We start from the raw sequence: 19,358 nt of genomic DNA on the forward strand, positions 1-19,358 counted from the left end.
GAGGCTCTGACTGGTATCAGTCACTATATCATGACAGCTGAGCTGGTGACCCCGTGCTGACCCCACCTCTCCCAGCAGCCCCTCCCCCAACACCCGCATGTGCCCAGCTGAGTCTGCCTACTGGCCAGGCCCCAGGCCCACAGCCTCCTGTTTTCCTCTAGTCCAGGAGGACATCCTCTGTAGGCTGCACCCTGACTGCTCCCTGTTTCCTGCTGGCGCAAGGAGAAAGGGCAGAGGGGAAAGGGTGGAGGGTAGCGGTGGGGGCCTGGCACCTTGGCTCCCTCTCTTATTCACATGCTCTGGGAGGGGCTGCATCCTTGCTAAGGCAACGGCTCCAAACAGGGAGCCTTCCTGCACTGCCGGCCCCTCAGGCCCCTTGCCCTGCCCTGGCCCAGAGCTGCTTCCTGGGCCTACCACTGCTGTCCTGGTGCTGTGCACAGACTCCCTCCCATTCGTCTCAGCTGACTCTTTGTGCCTTGTGGCCCCGCTGGGATCCTAACTGACCAATTCCCTTGGCTTCACCCCTGAATGGAACCCAGAACGGTCTGAGGCTTTCTGCCACTGAAACTGGGACCTGGTCATCCATGACTTGGTGGCAGGGTCAGGACACAGCTGACACACCCTCCCATCTTGGAACCCTGCTGCCTCCCAGTGTGGATGGAGGGGGCTGTTTCTCTTCTGTCCTCTCCATCCCCAAAGAGACCAACATCGGCTCTTCCAGAATTTAGCAGTAGCTAGGTTACCATAGCAATGCCCATTATCCTTGCCTAACAGGAGATGAATCAGGAGCTAAAAATAGGCCTCCAGAGTGGGTGGGTGGATGGGTGGATGGATGGATGGACAGACGGATGGATGGATGGATGGATGGATGGATGGACAGGTGGATGGCTGGAGGGAGGGAAGGGTGGATGGATGGACAAGTGGACAGGTAGATGAATGGATGGATATAGATGGATGGACGGACGGATGGATGGACGGACGGACGGACGGGCGGACGGACGGACGGATGGATGAGCGAGTGGTTTGGAGGGCCTAGATTCAGGGTCAGGACGGTTTGTTTTTCCCAGACAAGATATTTCAGGGGAAGTCCCAATCAGAAACCCACCACCACAGGGCTGGGAAGCTTTGGCAGGTGGTGCTCCCTCCCCTGACAGAGCATGCAGCATGGAAGGTCCTTGTAAAACTGAGTTGCTGATTAAAGGCACCTGGGTCCCTGCCTGGCCGCCTCTCTCCACTTGAGCCTGGCTGATGCAGATTTCGGGCGGTGGATCACAGAAGGCCAAGGAGAGGCGGCTCAGGGTGTGGGGCAGCTGCTGCACCCTCTGGCCCTTCCTGTTGCCCCCTGGCACACTTGCATTCCTGAGAGGATCCTTCCTTTCAGTCCAGAAAGGACCCCGAGGGCCTGCGTCTAGAAGACTCCCTGTCCCAGTGTGGGGGATGGGAGGGGGCAGACTCGCCTGCCCCACCCCTCCAGAGGGATTCGGTCCTCTGCTGTAGGGGTGGGGAGGCAAGACTGGGGACAGTAAAGGCACAAATTGCTTTGGGGACGAGATGACACTTTATTATGTCTCAGCCCCCATCTGCAGACCCGACGGACTTGGGCGCAGAGGTGGGAGCAGCAGTGAGCAGGGAGGGAGGCAGGGAGCAAAGAGGAATCTTGACTGTGGGTCAGGGGGCCTGGGGGCATCTTGGGGTTTCCTCCACAACGGGCAGGCAGCCGCAGGCCCCTCCTCAATGAAGACTGGGTGCAAAGCAGAAATCCCCCAATCCCTAGGCTTCCCACGTTTGGGGCTGAGCTGCGAAGCCCCCTCCAGTTCTCTCAGGAATCCCTCCCCCCACATTCCTCACCAACCTGGCGGAGGCAGGGCCAGGCATGGGGGGCTACCGCCAGCACCCCCACACCTTCAGCTCCTGTTTCGGGGATCCCCAGGCCTGGATTTGTTCATCCTTCAGCCTTGGGGGTCCTGGAGCCTGGCCTAGGCAACAGGGTCACAGGAGGACAGGGGCGGGGCGGGGTGGGTGCAGGAGGGCTCTGGAAGGCAGAGGCGCCTACGGGACCTCGAGGGTGCTGGAGACGGAGACTGGCCGCAATCCCGGCTGCCCTGCCCTCTCAGGGGGGCCGGCCTCTTGGGTGTGGGGGCCGACGCCTCTCGGGGGCAGCTCCTTGTAGCTGTAGTACTCCACCAGCTGCCTCGGCACTTCGGCCAGCACGCACTTGGCCAGCGCCGCCGGGGACGCCTTCAGAGCGGGACAGCGTGGTTACAGTTGGGGGCCCTCCCAGCCCTCTGGCCCCCAGCCCAGCACACCCCAGCCGTATCCTCCGGAGCTGTGACCACGGCCCCCTAGCAGTGGTGGAATCTACCCCACAGCCCACCACTAAGTCTCCTGGTGGCCGGGGAGCCATGGTGTGGGATGCAGACCCGAGGATTCGAGGCTGCAGTGCCCCACAGCTGCTGGCGTGGGGAGGCCTCGGGCGGCTCCAGGCACTGTCCTGAAAGGCCCCTGCACGCACATGGCCCTGCCCCTCCCCCCAGGCACGCAGGGCAAGTCTCAGGCTGGGAGGAGGTGGGTGACCCCCACCCCCATAAAGCCCCCCGTGAGTGTGTCCTTGGGTCAGGAATTTCCTTCCTGTGTCTCACTAAGGGTCTGAAAGTGCCCGGGGAGCCCACCATGCTGCTGCCTTCTCTCCCCCTTGTAGGTTCGATATTTTCAAAATAGGAAGGTTCCTAGGTGCTTGAAAGCCGCTGAAGTCCCCCCCCCCTGCCTGGGAGCCGGGGGGGGCAGGCCCCGGACCCCCACCCTCCCAAGCACTCACGCTCTTGAGCTCCCGGAAGGGCACAAACTGCACAATGTCTCGGAGAGCCGGCTCGCCCCGCAGGGAGCGCAGGACACCGTCGTCCCCGTCCAGAGTCTGCATATCTGTGAAGTCGGCGTTGCCCACCCCCACAATGATGATGGACATGGGCAGGTGGGAGGCGCGCACGATGGCCTCCCGGGTATCGGCCATGTCGGTCACCACGCCGTCGGTCAGGACCAGCAGAATGTAGTATTGCTGGGGGCACAGGGGAAGAGTGGGCACGGGTCCCCCGCCCCTTCCTCAGGCCCTCGGGGTTGCCTGGGGACCCTTGAGGGCTGCACCTACCCCCCAGGCAACCTCAAGTTCCCCAGCCAGCTCCCCTCCCCCAGACAGCCTGGGAGCCACCACAGGCACCCCGAGCTGGTGGTGTTCAGGCTCTTCTGAAACTGTGTTTGCTGAAGTGTAATGCGTCACGCCCAGAAGACATCATGAGCTCATTTACTGGGGTCGGATGCTTCCACCCGTCTCCCCACCCTCGCACAGATGGAGGGGCTGAGGCTGGTGGGGCCTGGGTCTGAACCCAAGTCTGAGGCCTGAGGAGGGTCCTGTGGGCACTCAGTGGACAGGGCCTCCCACATCCTGAAGGGACCCTGGGATCCAGGAACAATTCAGAGAGAACACCCTCTGGCCCAGCCTGGCCAGGTGCTCAGCACACCAACACAAGGACAGACTGGGACTTGTTTCAAATAAAAGTCCATTTCCTTTGTTAAAAAAACAAAAAAACAGGGGTTGGGGCCCCTGAGTGGTTCAGTCAGTTACACATCTGACTCTTGATTTTGGCTCAGGTCACGATCTCAGGGTCGTGAGGTCGAGCCCTGGGTCAGGCTCCATGCTGAGCATGGAGTCTGCTGGAGATTCTCTTTCCCTCTGCCCCCCGCCCCCCACCACCGCATTCTCTCTCTCTCTCTCTCAAAAAAAAACACAAGGTGGCTGGCTGGTTCAAGCATGTGTCTCTTGATCTCAAGGTCATGAGTTCAAGCCCCACACTGAGTGTGAAGATTACTTAAAAAATAAAATCTTTAAAAAGCAAAACAAACACAAAAATCCCAAAAAACAGAGCTACTAAAAATCAGTATTAAAAACCTGGACAAGAGAAAACATAAGGAGAAAAAAGACGACCCTGGCCCAGTGGGCACCAACACTGTGACACCGTGTGAGAGAAAGACCAACGGGCACCCAACAGGATCACCTTTGCCAAGAAGCCCCCTATCATCACATGTCCTCCTCCCCCTCTGAGCCCCAGACCCATGGGAGGAATGACCGTGTACTGGGCAGTCTGAGGACCCCTGGCTGGACCCAGCTCTCAGCCCCATGTACACAGCCCCTCCTCAAGAAAGCCCCCACACCCTCCTCCTGCTCCCCAGACTAGGTCCAGGGAGGACCTGAGCTCTGCCAGCTACTGAAACACCGAGCTCCGTCGCCGTAAACACGGGGCCTCCCAGGACTGGGGAGTGGGTGACTATTGTCCAGCCCCAGGAAGCCCTGTGGGCCCTGGGAGGAAGTGACCTGGACAGGAAGAGATGGTGAGGAGCACTGAGAAGTGGGTCTCAGGTTACACACGGAGCACCTCCCCAGCGTAGCAACACTGCTCCTCGGGAAGCCATCTAACACCATCTAAGGGCCCGCAGAGACCTGTATGAAGCATCTTGGCTGAGAGGGAGGCTCTGAGCACCAAGAAGGACAGAGGCAGGCGTGAGTGCGTCCTGGGGACACTCCCACCACCTCCCGGGAAGTCTGCCCCCATTCACAGGAATCAGAAGACGAGAACTGGTGAATGCCCCAAGGGGCACAGTCGGCAGACCCTCCAGGACACCCCCCGCCCAGGTTCTCCATCAGTTGTACAGGAGGGGAGGTGGAGGACACATGCACCATCACACTGGGGCCACTTCCCCCAGTTCTGCCTGTAAAAACCATCAGGACAGGACTTTTCCAGCTGGACGTGTGTGTGCTACCGAGACAGTTCATATTTAGATATTCACATTTCAATACCGAGGGATTTACTGTCGTCTTTTAGGTGTGGTCATGGCATTGTGGCTCTATTTTCTCTCTTCTAGAGGGTTATACTGATATTTACAGATGAAGTTATGGGTCTGGGATGTGCTTCAGAATCATAGGGGAAGGTGCCGCTGTCTTAGATTCCGGATGGGACCCTACGTCAGAAATAATAGCGTTATGGAATTATTATTGGGGAAGTTAATGAAATAGGAACAAATTCTATAGATTAGATAAAACTTCTATATCTAAATTAAAAACTTCCTGAAGTCGGTGTTTGTGCTATGACTACATACAAGAACACACAGGCATCAGGAAACACACAGCAAAGCATTAAGGAGTCACAGGGCAAGATGTGCAGCCTTGGTGTCTGGGGCCTCTGTCCCTGGGAGAGAAAGCTGAAACTGTCGGGGGCCCAACAGGGTGAGAGACAGTCCAGGCAGCGGGAGGACGGGCGGCTGGCGGCTGGGCGATGGCGAGTCCCAAGGACAGAGCAAAGCTGAAGGGCCCTACAGGTCAGAAGACCAGGACACCAGGCAGACCCAGGGACCACAGGCAAGTGTGGACACATGCAAAAGGGGGTGAGATCAGAAGGGTGTCCTTCAAGGGCGCCTGGGGGGCTCAGTCGTTAAGTGTCTGCCTTGGGCTCAGGTCATGGCCCCCCCCATCGGGCTCCCTGCTGAGCAGGAAGCCTGCTTCCCCTCTCCCACTCCCCCTGCTTATGTTCCCTCTCTCGCTGCCTCTCTCTTTCAAATAAATAAAATCTTTAAAAAAAAAAAAAGGGGGGTGTCCTTCACCACCCTGGGCTTGAAAGCTGAGCCGTGGTTGTGCACAGAATGTCCTTGCTGTTGGCGGGGGGGGCGTCAGGAGGTCCACAGCCAACTCTCAAACGTTCAGAAAGAAGGAACAGAGTGACAGACATACAGGAAGGGAAGGAGGGAGGAAGCAGGGGAAGAAGTCAGGGGCGGGTGAGCCCAGCAGGCTGTACAGCAGTCTACCGCTCTTCTGTAAAGTGACGTCTTTCACAACATAAATAGTCAAAGCAACGACCAACTATGCGAACAGCAGCACAAACAGACCTACAGACATGCCGACAAAGGACAGCAGAGGGGCGCCTGGGGGCTCGGCTGCCTTTGGCTCGGGCCATGATCTCAGGTCGTGGGATCGAGTCCTGAGTTGGGCGCCCTGCTCAGCGGGGAGCCTGCTTCTCCCTCTGACTCTCCCCCCACTCATGCTCTCTCCCTCTCTCTCTTAGAAACAAAATCTTTGAAAAAAAGAAAAAGAAGAAGAAAAAGTAAAGCAGAACGTAACGTTCAGCACATTATTCGTAAAAAATAAAAAGACACACAAACAAAATAATATACGCACAGCAGAACAGGACACAGACAGGTGGCCACCCGTGGGGAAGGGGCTGGCTAAATCGGCCTCCAGGGAGTGCGATCCGCCAGGTGAGATTACACCTGTGCCTCTAGGGGGGCTCTGGGGCCCTCATGCACACACACACCCACCGTGCCCCCAGCCCTGCACCGCCCTGACCTCCATGCCCCCACACACACCACGGCCCATACGCTGCCCTGGTCCCCCGGGCACACACCACCTTCTAGTGTGCCCGGTTCCTACCACGCCACCTGCGCCAGGTACCTACAGAGGCCTCCCCAGTGTGTTCCTCGGCCGCGGCCATGCGGGCCACCTTGGAGATGATGGGAGCCACGTTGGTGGGGCCGTACAGCTGGACCCTGGGCAGGCAGTTCCGGTAGGCCTCTACCACACCCTGGATTCCTGTGGGGGAGGGAGGGTGAGCCCCACCCCGGTGCACCCCCCACCCAACCCCGCCTCATGCCCCTACCTTCACACTCATCGTCCTCAGGGTTGAAGTTGATGGCAAAGTCATGGGACACCTGGGTGGGCACAGAGGGCCTGTCAGCTGGACTACCCCTCCAGGACTCCCGCCCCACACCTCCTGGGAGAGGTAGGTTTGCAGCCCCAGGGGCCCTCCCATGGACAGAGCCTCGTGGACGGAGCCACCTGGGAGAGAGGGCAGGCAGACTAGTCCTTCAGCCCCTGGAGCCAGTGGGGCCGGAGGCCTCTGAGTTGCATTGACCCAATAAACCCCTCCCACCACCATGTTTTCCTGCTATTGGGAGATTCCAGACTCTTTTCCCTTCTCCCGACAGGGACGCAGAGTCTGTCTTCAGTTCTCCCGAGGTGACTGGTGCTAGGTGACCAAGGTCAGCCTCTCTGGCTAGAAGTGCAAGGTCCCTGCGTTCCCAGCAGTGAGAGGCAGCAGCCGAGGGGTCCCAGGACCCAGGGGAGAAGCAGCATGGCCCCCGGAGGCCCCAGCATGTGTAGGGGGTGGGGTTCTGGTCCCCAGGCTCTCCTACCTCATACTTGGGAGGGATTCGGGCTCCAAACCCCAAAGCAGAAAATCTCTTGTCGCTGGAAGAGAGGCGGCCCCATCACACAGGGGTCCCTGATTTCCTTGGGGTAGGGGGTGCTTTGGGGAGATAGCCACCAGAACCAGGATAGACGGGCTGTATTCCACCGCTGTGTGACCAGGCCTAGGCTGACACTTTCCTGGGCACCTGGCCCTGCTCCGAACCACACGGGGGACACTAAGGCACTGAGCCATGAGTAAGACACCCAGCCTCCAGGCAGGGGCAGAGCCAACTCTTCCAACTCTGGGACCATGACCTGACCCTGGGAAGCAATGGCCTCCTGCCTTTGGGACCTCAGCTCTCTGCCACCCACCCCCTGAGAGAGGGGTCTACCCTTCCATAGCCTCAGTTTACTGGTCTGTAAAGTGGGCCACAGACCACCACCCCATGTTTGTGTGAAGGGTGAAGGGGACCATGTGAGTGAGGCCAGCCCAACATGGGAAGTTCTAACCTGCACTCCGCCTAAGGGGGCTGGACTGCCCGTGGGGATCAGCTGTGCAGGGACACCTGGGTCTGGCCAGTGGAGCAAGCCCCACCCATGGTGGCCCAGACGCTGCCAGCCTTCCTTGGGCCAGTGGATATAGCCATGATGCCCACCCCTGGGCCCAAGCCTGAGCTGGGGTCAGGGAGGCCAGGGGCAGGGATGCAAGGAGGCCAGGGGCAGGGAGGCAGGGAGGCTGGGAGGCCGGGGGGGGAGGAAGGTAGGCCAGGGGAGCAGGGAGTCCAGGGGCAGGGAGGCCAGGGACGCAGGGAGGCCAGGGGGCATGTAGGCCTGGAGAGGCAGGGAGTCAGGGAAGCCAGGGCAGGGGGGCAGGGAGGCTGGGAGGCCAGGGAGGCAGTGGCCGCACCTGTCATAGTCCTGGCAGATCTCCCCCACGGCCACCAGAGCCTGCAGGTACTCGTTAGGCTGGAAGGGGTTGATATAGTGCAGCGAGCAGCTGTTCCGGGGGTCACCATTGGAGGCCGTGAAGTCAATGGCCACCTGCAGAGACCCCAGCTCATGAGCTGGGGACCCCTCTCCCACCTGGGCTGGACTAGGCACCCAGAACCCCCATTTGACAGGTAAGGGGAATGAGCTGTGAGGAGCTGCTTGGTAAGGGGTGCAAACCAGAGCAGTCCCCAGGGCCTTGCGAGGGCCCAGCTCTGTGCTGGGGTGGAGGGCAGAGGGCAACTGCGCTGACCAAACACCCGGAGCCTCTGCAGGTGCTGCCAGCCCAGGGCCCACAGCCGTCACACGGTCCTGGGCCTGGGGCGGGAGCGGTGGGAAGGGACCCAAGGCCAAGACCAGGCCAGGCTGGTCTCTGCCGTCTCTGCTGCCACCCTGCCTGGGCTGGGATCCCTGTGCCGCCCCTGCCTGGACGCCTCCCTCGGACCCCTCTGGCTGCCGCTCAGGGGAGTGACACACAGGCTCTCCAGCGCCACGGCAGCCCGCAGCTCCCGGCCAGGCCACGGCAGCTTGCTCTGTGGCTTCTGGTGGTGTCCCTGGTGGTGACAAGTGTCACTCTGTTCTCACCTCACATGTCTCTGTCACTGCTTTTGTGGAGGCTGAGTCCTGGCTCCAACCCCTCCCCAGGGAGACCCCCTGTGCCCATTTCATCGGCACAGGAAGAGCCCAGGGGGCGGGGGGGGGGTGGACCCTCCAGCAGGGCTTTACTACACCCAGGTATGCACACTGCCCACTGTTCGGGTGGGGAGGGTGCCCGGGCTCTGCGGGCGTGGAGGGGCTCTGCGGGGTGGGGTGGGGCGGGCAGTGGGGCGGGGTGGCAGTGGGGATCCCGTGCACTCACCGTGAAGTGGATCTGGCAGCCGCCCATGATATAGTCCAGGAACGAGTGGACCCTGTAGAACTTCCAGGCAGGGGCGTCGGCAAGGCCCACCCAGGGCACCCCACTCCCAGACATTGAGGCTGGAGCCCCAGGGACCTGCCCTCCCCCAAGGTAGCTGCCTGGAGCAGCCTGACCCCCAGCTTCCCCCCTACTTCCCTTCTACGACTCCTCCTGCCCTCCATCCCTCCCACCTCCCTCCCCCAAGGACTGGGGACCCCCAGGCCTCTGGGATTGGGGGCCTTTCAGGGTCCATCTGACAATGGGGAGACTCGCAGGGAGGGGCGCGCCCCTGCCTTGTTGGCTCTCTGCAGAGTTGAGGTGGGAGCCAGCCCCCGACCCACTGTGGGTAAGTGGGGTGTCCGCAGGCAGGGGCCGCAGCTCACCTTCAGGTCTGCCAAGATGACCACCCCGGAGTTCTTGTAATGACGCTTCTTCTGCTTGTATTTGGCATTCACGCATTCCCACTGGGCCTGGGGGACAGGGATAGGCAGAGACCCCCCTCCAGAGCGCCAATGCCCAACACCCACCCCAAGGGAGAGGGAGGCCTCCAAACCCCAGCCCTGAACAGCGTTTTTCCAACTATAATGATGTGACCGATGTCCCTGGTCTGGCCAACTGCCAGGCGAGGTCGTCATCGGTCTTCTCAGGGTTTTACCCATAATAACAGCTTCTGGAGCCCACCTGGCTCAGGGCCACCTCCCTACCTGCCTCCTGTGGCTCCTCCCAGAGAACCATTTGCGGATGGGTCAGAGCTCGGCTTTCACCCAGTCTCCACCTTGTTTTCGGGGTGGGGGGGCCCAGCTCACCTGGTCCTCCCCGAAGGCTTTCTGCATCTCCTCAAAGGTGGTGGAGAATTCCCCGATGAAATCATGCTTTCCTCGGGAGTCATAGTCCCAGACGAGGCACTGGGGAGCCCAGGCCCCCTTAGCCTGCCTGCCCCTCTGGGGACCCCCGCCTGGATGTCTCCATCCCCCTGCAGCAGGGTCCCCCGCCCCGCCCCCAGCGCCCCAGTCCTGCCCCACCTGCCCCACCTTCAGAGGCCGCGTCTCTTCACAGCTGCACAGATTGCTCAGGGTCACCTTGAAAGGCTCCCACACGGGGCTGAGGTTGTTCTTTACCACCTGGGGGTGGGGGGTGGGGGGGCTGGCTCTGGCTCCTCCGGGAGCCACCTCCAGAACTTCCGCCACATCGCTGGGCCACCTGGAACCCCTGATCTTTAAATAGCCTCTTTTTTTTTTTTAAACTCAGATTAATTTATCTCAAAAGGAAAGGGTGTCTCTCTGCTCTAACTGAAATGCCACTTCCCCTCCAGGCGGGGACAACCCAACACAGTGGTGGATTCTAGCAACACGCCTGGCCTGGTCTGCGGGCTCCCTGTCGGAAGGGACACGGGTGCTGGGAGGACACGGGGGAGTGCCGGGGCTGGCTCCTTTCCCTGTCCTCTCATTCCTGTCCCCCGAGCACTGCAGAGGATGTCAGGGTGCTAGACAGCGAGCCCTCACCTCCGTCCGGTACACCAGCTGCTCGCTCTGGTCGTCATTGACCCGGTAGAGCTCCAGGAAGGGGTCCGACTTGCTGAAGAGGTCCTGCAGGAGGAGCAGAGGCTGTGCTCACGCTGGGCTGCTTCCCAGCAGGGCTGTTCACCCCCCACCCCCGAAGCCTCCATCTCCTTAGCTACAAAACGAGGGCAAGAGCCCCTCAGAGCGGCCCAAGGCCTTGCCCTCCCCTCTAGAGTCTTCAGTGGCTCTCCAGTACCCTTCTTGGAACTCTCACTCCCAGACCACCCTCTTTCCGGCCATGGTTGCACACCCTCCGCTAGCACCAGCGGCTGTCCCCCCTCCTCCTCCCCAGGCTCTGACCTCCCAGGCCAGGGGGCAGCAGGAGACCCTCCAGCAGGTGAGACCCCCGCTGTGTGTGCTTCCACCCCGTGTGAGAGCCGACAGAGCCAGGCTCAGAGCCAATCCCTCCAGTGTCTGGATGGCAGCCTCCCCAGCACGTGTCCCCATCGTTCAACGGGGCCACGAGTGTGAACAGAGATTTCAGGAAGCCCCAGCGTGCAGCAAGAACGCAGCTAAGAGCCAGTGACGGGAACACCCGGGACAGGAGCAGCCTGCCTGGCGCCCCGTGCGGCTCCAACCGCCTCTCCCTCAACACGGCGCTCGCGTCCCTGCGGCCGTCCCGTCCTGAGGGCTCTGAGGGGGGACAGCGCCGGGGGTGCGCTGTCGTCACAGCCGCACACGGGCGCCCGCCACACACCTTGTCATCCAGCTTCCGGGCCCTGAAGGAGAGCTCCACGTAGCCGTTGTTCCCCGAGATGTCCTCGGCGATCACCTGGGAGGGGAAGCCACGCTCCGAGCTCCGCAGGCCGGGCCGAGGAGGGGCACCGGGACCCCGCAGGCAGCCTCGGGCCTCGCCCCTCTGTCTTCCGGGACGGGCCTCTCAGAGCCACGTCGAGGAAGGGGTGAGGGTCTGACGGGTGCAGGGGCTGGGAGGGAAGGCAGGCAGCCTCACCGTGATGGTGGACTTGCCAGCGTTCCTGCCGAACTTGAGCAGCAGAGGGCGGGTCATCTTCTTCTGGGCCACAATCTGGAAGTCGGAACAGGCAGGGAAGGGTCCGCTCCTGTCCCCTGGGGACCCCGGCCCTGCCCTCAGTCCCCCTGGGCAGTCCGGCTCTGCAAACCCTACGAGCCAGGGCCCCACAGCCTCGGGGCCCTGCAGTGACGAACCCACGGCCTCTCTTGCGAGGCTCGGCCACCTGACGGACGTCCCTCCATGCGGCGTGACCTCAGGCTCAGTCAGGGGCCCTCAGGCCCGTTGCTTCGGGGCCCATCCAGCCCCGATTCCTCAGCCGCCGAGCCCGGCCCCAAGGTGGCAAGGTGCTTCCAACAGCCCCTGACAGCCTGAGGCCGAGGGGGCTCCTGGGCCCTGGACTCCCAGACTGCCCTGAAGGTGGCAGAGGGGTCGAGAGCAAGAATGGAGACACCAAGCCAGCCCTCCACCGTCCTGTGCGTTTGTGCAGACAATTCTGCACCACGGACGTCCTTGTGCTGCACCCTCCCTGGGAGCTCCTCCTCACCCCTGCCCACCTGGGCCTCCCCCTCCCCCTCGCCTGGCCCTGCGGGATGCTCCCTTCATTCAGCTACAAACCCTAACTGGGACCCGTGAGTTGACCCAGGGAAGCTGTGTGCAGCCCCTCAGGTGGGTGGGTGCCCTGGTCTGCAGAAGAGACCGGTGATGACAGCCCCCTCACAGCTACCAAAGGCTCAGCGACACCCATTGCTGCCCAAGGAAGACGGGAGGTGTCGCCATGGTGACAGCAACATGGATGCTCATTAGCACTACCTGGCCCCACCGTCTGCCAGCCCCTGGAGCTGGGGTGACTGTGGCAAAGTGAGCTGAGTCTACACAGCAGACAGGATATTCCCAACCCACACACCATCGGGGCTGCCTAGCTGACAGCTTCCGAGCATGTGGGACCGTTCCCTGCACGTGGGGAGGTCAAGATAAGCTAAGGGGTGCGTGGGGGAGGGAGGCCGTGTCCTAAGCCCCCCAGGCTCTCCCACTCATAGGCTCCACTTCTGGGGCTGTCACATTAGGACAAGTGGGATCGCTGGCTTGTGAACCAGTTAGGCTCTCTCAGTCCCCCCGCCGAGGTGGGTGATGCTTGGAGGTTCAGGCAGAGGCCAGCGACTTGCTCCAGGTCCTGGGACTGGGATTCGCAGCCAGTGTGCCTACGTGAAGCTCCGTCCGCAGCTCCCCTGATGGCCGTGCAGGCCTGGTCAGTCGGCTGAGAGCAGGCCTCGAAGGAGCTCTTCACCGTCTAAGGTTCCCATGTCTACTAGGTGTGCACGTGTCCACACCTGCTCCTGAGTGTGTCCAAGCATGCGTCCGTACCCTCGTCCGTGGACTCGTGCCCGTTGGAACATGCATGTCCGTGCATATATGTCCACACACGTGTGTCTACGCACGTGTCTGTGGCGTGCGCTATCCTCTTCCATGCTCAAGAGGGGCAAGTGGGAAGCCCCCCGGGGGAGGGGGGATCCCATGCTCTGCTGTGTGCCCTTCCTTAATCTCAGTGCTGTCATCTGTAAAATGGGGATGGCAGAGGGACCCACCCTAAACCAGCTCCAAACCAGACAGCAGTGGGGTGAGTCATGCAGACGTCCTGTTGGGTTAAAGACAGCGGACACAAATGAGAACACGCCGCGTGATCTGTGAACAGGCAAAGCTAGCAGGAGTTGGCTGGAGAGGAGGGGTCTGTGGGTGATGAAATGTCCTGCGTGAGCCGGGTGATGGTCAGGGGTACGGGGACCTAAACTCATCAGCATCAACCCTTCAGGTCTGCACGTATTACTGTACGTAAATTACAGGTGGGTCAACAAGAAGCCCCTCCCCTCACAGGCCAGCAGGGGTCCGCGGCAGGACCTCCGGCACACGGCTGGCTGCTAGCGCTCCTGTTGTGCTGCTAAGGGAAAACCTACGGGACAGGACCTCATCCGAGGACCACAGACAGTGCCCACCCCTCGACGGCTGGTCCCTCTGCCGCAGGGAGAACAAGGACACTTAGGTGCCGATGCGGAAGGGCTCTCGTAGGTCATGGAAGTGAAAAAAGCAAGGCGCAGAGCAGTGTGTGTAGTTCGTGTTGTTAAAATACACTTACTGAGGGAGGCACACGTCACACAACAGCGTGAACACCCCATCACCCCGTTTATGAACTACAAAAGGACCCAAAATACACATACCGAGAGAAAAATACACTCATTTCCTCACGTGAGAGCACAGAACCGGGGACAGGCAAGAGGTAGATGTTCCGTGCCTTGCCTTTCACACTTTCCAAACGTTGAATTACAGGAATGCCTTACCCAGGTCAAAATTACATACTTTCAAAACTAGCTACTAAGGAATTTTTAAGAGAAGTCACTATGGAGACAGGCAGAGCAGGACGCTTGTCCCAGAGGGAGCTCTGAGGTCAGCCGGGCCGTCCCCACGCCACCACGGCCTCCCACCAGCCCTCCGCGTTGGCCCAGGGGCGCTCCCCCTGCCCGGGCCTCTCCTCCCGAGGGGACAGGGTGCCCACCTGCCCCAAGGTGCACTCCATGCCTCCAAGGAAGTCATCATCCTGGCAGCCCAGGTTGCCGGGTCCGTGGGTGTCGTAGACCTCGAACCGCAGCTTCTGCACCTCCTCAAAGTAGTAGTCGAGCGTGAAGACCTTGGAGAACACGGGGTGCAGACTGCTCCTGACCACTTCCGTTCTGTCCACCTGCAAGCAGCCCAGGCTGAGCAGACCCCACAGGAAAGCCGCGGCCACCAGGCGCTCCCCGGGCCCTGCGCCCCCCGCTCTGGCCCGCAGAGGCCCCTCACCTGCCCTCACATGCTCCTGGAGGACTCATGTCCAGGCCATGCCCTGGGAAGACCCCCCTCCCTGCCAGCCTGCACTCCAGTCCTCAGGATGTCAGCTGCTGCGGGGCTGCCAGGAGCCCCAGGTACCTCCTTCCCTGAAAGAAAGTCCCCTGCCCTGGCCAGCCATAGGCTCCAGCCTCTCCGCATCTCATGTCATGCCCACCACAGCCGGCTCTATCCCCATCACTGCTGGGGAAACTGAGGCTCAGACAGGGGAAGGGTCCCGTGCAAAAGCAGTCCAAGTTAGGAACACAGTTGGATCAGAACCCTGGGCTGGGCAAACCCAAAGTGGAGATCTCTCCCCCGCTGGGCAGACAGGGAGACTGGGGCAGGGGTACAGATCCCCCTGGGGTCAGCTCTCTCCTCCAGCTTAGGCCCCCCTCCACCCCTAAAGCACAATCCAGCCTGGGTAGGTAGGTTTTCCACCCTCCAGGGCCCACAAAGTCCCACACTCTCAGACGGAGGGTCTGTGTGCCCCCCCCCCCGAGACATCTGCACCCGTGCTCAGACCAAGAGAGCCCTCCTCCTCACAGATCCTTCCAATGTCCCCACCACCACAAAGACCCTGGGCTGGGGTGGCCCCTTGCCTCCTAGGTCGATGACCCACAGGGTTTTGCAGCCCCAGGAGCCTGGCGGTCAAGAGATGACAAGAAACAGCGCAAAGTCGCACCTCATGGGGGAGTAGAGCTGGTCTGTGGAAGCTGGCGACTGCAGCCTCCAGGACTCTGCGCCCCCACAGGTCGGCCCCACGTGTCTGCCTCCCCCACCAGGGTTCCCAGCAGTGAACACCAGGGTCTCCCCCTCCCCGCCCACTGCTCCACCACCCCTTCAGGCCCCTCACTGCCACCTCAGCCAGGGGGCGCGCTGGAGCCTGGGAGGGACCCCTCGATTCCACCGGCTTCAACCCCAACCTCGCCTGCGCGTGCCAGGCGTGTCCGCGGTGGAGGTGAAGCGCACCTCTCACAGGACGCGGTGACTGACGGAGAGCTCTCACAATGCAGAGTACCCTGAGCGGTCACCGCGACTGCCCACGGGGAGGGCTGCGCCAGGGTGACAAGGGGCGGCCAGCCGCGCAGGACCCGAGAGTATCAAAGGGACAAACAGGACGGCGGAGGCACAAACCAGACCCCAGCGGTCCCAACCTGGCCATAAGTGCTGGGCTGACCCGGTCACCCCAGGGCGCTGGACACTCGAGGTAGAGTTGCCACAAGAGCAGAGCAGACGACAGGCTGGGAGCCGTCCGGGGGGTCAGAGACCAAATCTACCTCACTAGTGCCCCAGCCTCGGTCAGCTGCCCCCCCAACCCGGCAGCCCCACCTGGCCCGCCCTGCTCCCCGCTCCGGGATCCGAGGTCTGGGTGCTCTGCCTGATGGACGAGGACCTGGCAGAGAAGTGGCCCTGCTGGTTGCCCCTCAGGCCAGAGGGGGACCCATGAGCCCAGGCCAACCCTGCAACCCCCCGGAGCCATACCATTCTCTCCGGCAGCCCCCCACTCCCTTCTGCGCCCCTTAGTCAAGCCCCTTGCCAGCACCCTCAAACCTGGGTGCCTCACTCCGGCACCTAAACCCCCCCGTGGGACCCTGGTCGTGCCCCCCATGCTGGTGCTCCCTCTCTCTGCCCAGGGCTCCTCTCGGGTGGCCTCCAGTCCAGCCACCTCCCCCCCGACTGCCGGACACCGATTCTCTAGACCTGGTAACCCCAGCCCTGACCCTGCCCTGCACCCTGCCCACCCCGGTCTCTGTGTCCCCAGCTCCAGGCCCCCAGAACCCACTCAGCACCTGCACGGGCCGCGGCCGCCCCCGCCCCTACCTGCACCCACTGGCTCTGGGACTGCAGCAGCAGCAGCACCACGCTGGGGTCGGACTTGGTGAGCGGGTCGCGGTCCAGCAGGTGCCGGCAGCTGAGCCGCAGCTCCACCTTGGAGGCGCGGGGCGCAGGCATCACTCCGGGGGGCGCCACCGCCCGGCGCTCCGAGCCCGCGCTCATGCTGCGGGCGCCGCGCTCGGGGACTCGGCTGGGCGCACCGAGGGGCCGCTGCCCAGTCGGCACCGCCGCCGCGTCGGGAATGATGGCCGGGCCAGGCGTGGCCGCGCTTCCCTGCACGCCCGCCGGGCGCCGACACACGTGGCTCCCGCGGCCGCCACCACGCGGGGACTGCAGAAGGGTGGCCGGGGAGGGGGGACAGAGGAGGGGACCAGTGGAAGGGGCGAAGCCTGGGTGGGGGGCGGGCAGAGGAGGGGGAACCATGGAGGGGCGGGGCCCGGGAGGGGCCTGGGCGAGGAGCGGTCTGCGGGAGGCCTGAGCCCGCCGTCAGTCCGGCTTCGCCCCTCGCCCCTCGGGGTTGCCAGGGTTCCGCAGGGTTCGAATTCCCCCCGGGAAGCCGGGGCCGAGAGGTTTGGGGTAGGGCCAGACAGCGCCCGCCCAGATGTGTGCAGCCCCGCAGACCCTCTGGGGTAGCGTCCTCCCGAGGCTGCCCTTGGCCTGGGCGTGGGGGTCCAGAGCTCCCAGGCCCTTTGGAGAGTTGAGGGGGCAACTGGACCCCCAGTTTAGCACCAAATGCCCGTGTTCCTCCCCACTTCTCTTGGACCCCGGCTCGAGGGGCCATCCGCTGATGTAGCAGCACCCGTCAACGTTAATTTCATGGGCACTTAATGTACGGGGCACCCCCACCCCAGGCTAGGGGAACTTGAAGTCCACCAGCAGGGATAGCCCCTGACTGTCCTGGGTGTCAGAATCTGACCTGGCAGTGCCCTGGGGGCCCTGCCACACTGATCCCCCGCAGCCAGATGGGAACAGGCCTGGGATCCATGGGGGGAGGGGACCCCAGATTCTCCCCATGCCCTAGACCACCTGGCAGTGGACTTGGAGCGGAAGACGAGGTGTTGACAGAGGCAGAAGCCACCTCCCAGCCCATTCTCTTTGCCAGTGTTTGCCTAAAAATAGGGCACGGACCTGGCCAAAAGCCATAGTGGGGAGGGGGACAAGAAGAGGGTTTAAGGGGAAGGGATCCAGAGGGGCAGGGCAGCAGAGACTGGACCTCTGGCACGCCAGGTTCTGTGCCCTCGGGCCGATCAGGGCTCAGCCTTGGCCTCCAGGACTGCGGAAGAAGATTTGGAGTCAGGACTAGCATGCTCGTGGGAGGGGGTCAGGCAGCGGCAGGTCTTAGCGGCAGCCTCCGCCAGGGAGTCCCTGTGCGTGGACAGCACCCCTGGTGGTGAGAGGACGGGATTGCACCCCAGGCGCACGGGGAAGGCAAAGACCCTGAGCCCGTTTGCAGAATCAAGGAAAATCCTTGCAGCTTGGCTGAGCACATGGCTTACTTCCCAGGCACCTGGGTAAAGAAGCAAGGGGCAGTGAGACACACAGAGGGATCTGAGGCCCTTCCTCTGCCTCATCCAGCCTCTGTGTCACTCCTTCTCAGAAGCTGTGGAAACCAGCTCTTAGGGCTGGCTACTCTCTTGAGACCAGCCTGGAGCCCCTCTGGGCCTCCCAGCCGCCGCATCTTTCCCAGCCCCAGCTTCCCAGAAAGCTGGTCTAGCCTACCAGCCATGCATGTGGGCTTATGGTGGTGAATTTTGGGCTTATAGGCCGCAGACCTCCCAGCGCCGGCTTCTCCAGGACACGTGTCCCAGTTGCACCCTGAGAGAGGTTCCTTGGCCTCTGAACGTCCATGGGGATAAGAGTGTGAAATACGGGCCAGGGACTGGGCTCAGGTGGGCCACCAAGCCCCACACAGGCGGGCTCCTATCTCCAGCAAGGCTCAGGGTGTTCCCAGCCTGGTTTGTTGGTCTGCCAGGCCTTGGGGATTTCCGCTGAGGCCTGGCTCCCCCAAGTGCAACTTCAACCTGACCTCTGCAGCTGACACCAAAGTCTGCTGGATGTGGTCGGCCGTGGCCCCCCTGCTCCTCCACGGCGCACGCTCACTGCCGGACGGGGTGGCGTGAAGCCACGTGACGCTCACCACAGCCCCATTTCACACAGAGGGAAAGGGACATCCCAAAGTTCAGTAACCTGCCCTGGGGCACGCAACTGGCCGTGGGGGTACAGTCCTCACACACGCAGCACCACCGTCAGTAACAGGTGGCACTTCCACTGATGGGGACAGAGGAAAGAGAATTCAGAGTTTGGGAGTTCAGTTCTCTGAGGTCCAGAGATTTTAATGGAGCCACTGGGTCTCCAGCCACAGACCCACAGGCTGTGGCTGCCTCCCCAGGGCGACCCCGGGCCTCGGCTCCGGACGGCCCTAATGGAAAGAAACCACAGAAGAAAAAGCCAGGTTGCCTGTAACCCAGATCTGTGATACGTTCCTGAGTCCCCAGAACAAGCAGCCAGGTGGTAGGACTCCCTGCTCACCCACCAGCCCACAAGGACCCTGGGGTCAAGGGAGGGCCAGGAAGGTGGGGGAGGGGGAGCTCCAGCAGCCAGACTCAGGGGAACGACACCCCCATTCATACATGTTGTTGTTATGGTCATACGGCAATTAAATCACATGTTCCTTGTGGAAAACTTACAAAGTGTGGAGGAGCACGTGGAGACGACCATCCCAGCATCCGGACATAGACACGACTAACATTTTGATGTGTGTCCCTCCAGCCTTTGTTCCGTGAGAATCTCTTTGGGTTACTTCTCAAATTTGCCTCCGGCGTCTGAGTCCTGGCTGCACCTGTTTCGTCAGACGAGGGCCTCACCTGCTCCCGCTCACAGCTGGGTCCTGGGGGCCAGGGCTGTGCCTGGCACCTCGCACATGCTCAGTACATGTTTGCTGGGTGAGCTCATTGGACAAACTATTTCTGTTGCATAACCGGGTTCTTTCTTCTGCTATTAACAGCAGTTTGTGGCCTGCCTTCT

At 61.8% G+C, this 19,358-nt stretch overlaps 1 protein-coding gene and 1 pseudogene across 6 annotated transcripts; both read right to left on the reverse strand.

The window, feature by feature from the left end:
• Window positions 1–1,539: 1,539 nt before the first annotated feature.
• CPNE7 (copine 7) lies at window positions 1,540–19,358 on the reverse strand. 6 transcript variants are annotated; one of them, XM_087870353.1, is made up of 16 exons: window positions 19,022–19,353; window positions 16,320–17,841; window positions 14,188–14,370; window positions 11,622–11,696; window positions 11,367–11,441; window positions 10,613–10,696; window positions 10,142–10,231; window positions 9,917–9,937; window positions 9,494–9,580; window positions 9,072–9,131; window positions 8,133–8,266; window positions 7,231–7,285; window positions 6,696–6,747; window positions 6,495–6,628; window positions 2,816–3,052; window positions 1,540–2,238 (listed from the first exon to the last, which is right to left on the reverse strand). In XM_087870353.1, the coding sequence occupies exons 2-16, from the start codon at window positions 16,755–16,757 to the stop codon at window positions 2,050–2,052; spliced, it is 1,914 nt and encodes a 637-aa protein (XP_087726479.1). In that variant the 5' UTR covers window positions 16,758–17,841; window positions 19,022–19,353; the 3' UTR covers window positions 1,540–2,049. The 6 variants fall into 6 exon arrangements, 4 of the variants coding, with proteins under 4 accessions (XP_087726479.1, XP_045628741.2, XP_087726480.1 ...); XM_045772785.2 differs by having other exon boundaries at window positions 9,917–10,015; XR_015727981.1 differs by lacking the exon at window positions 1,540–2,238 and adding an exon at window positions 4,837–5,007 and having other exon boundaries at window positions 2,925–3,052; window positions 9,917–10,015; window positions 19,022–19,358.
• LOC123776690 (small nucleolar RNA U13) lies at window positions 13,712–13,837 on the reverse strand (annotated as a pseudogene).

Source organism: Ursus americanus, chromosome 21, assembly GCF_024610735.1.
Source record: "Ursus americanus isolate L20-20 chromosome 21, mUrsAme1.1.p, whole genome shotgun sequence".
NCBI classification, from domain to species: domain Eukaryota; kingdom Metazoa; phylum Chordata; class Mammalia; order Carnivora; family Ursidae; genus Ursus; species Ursus americanus.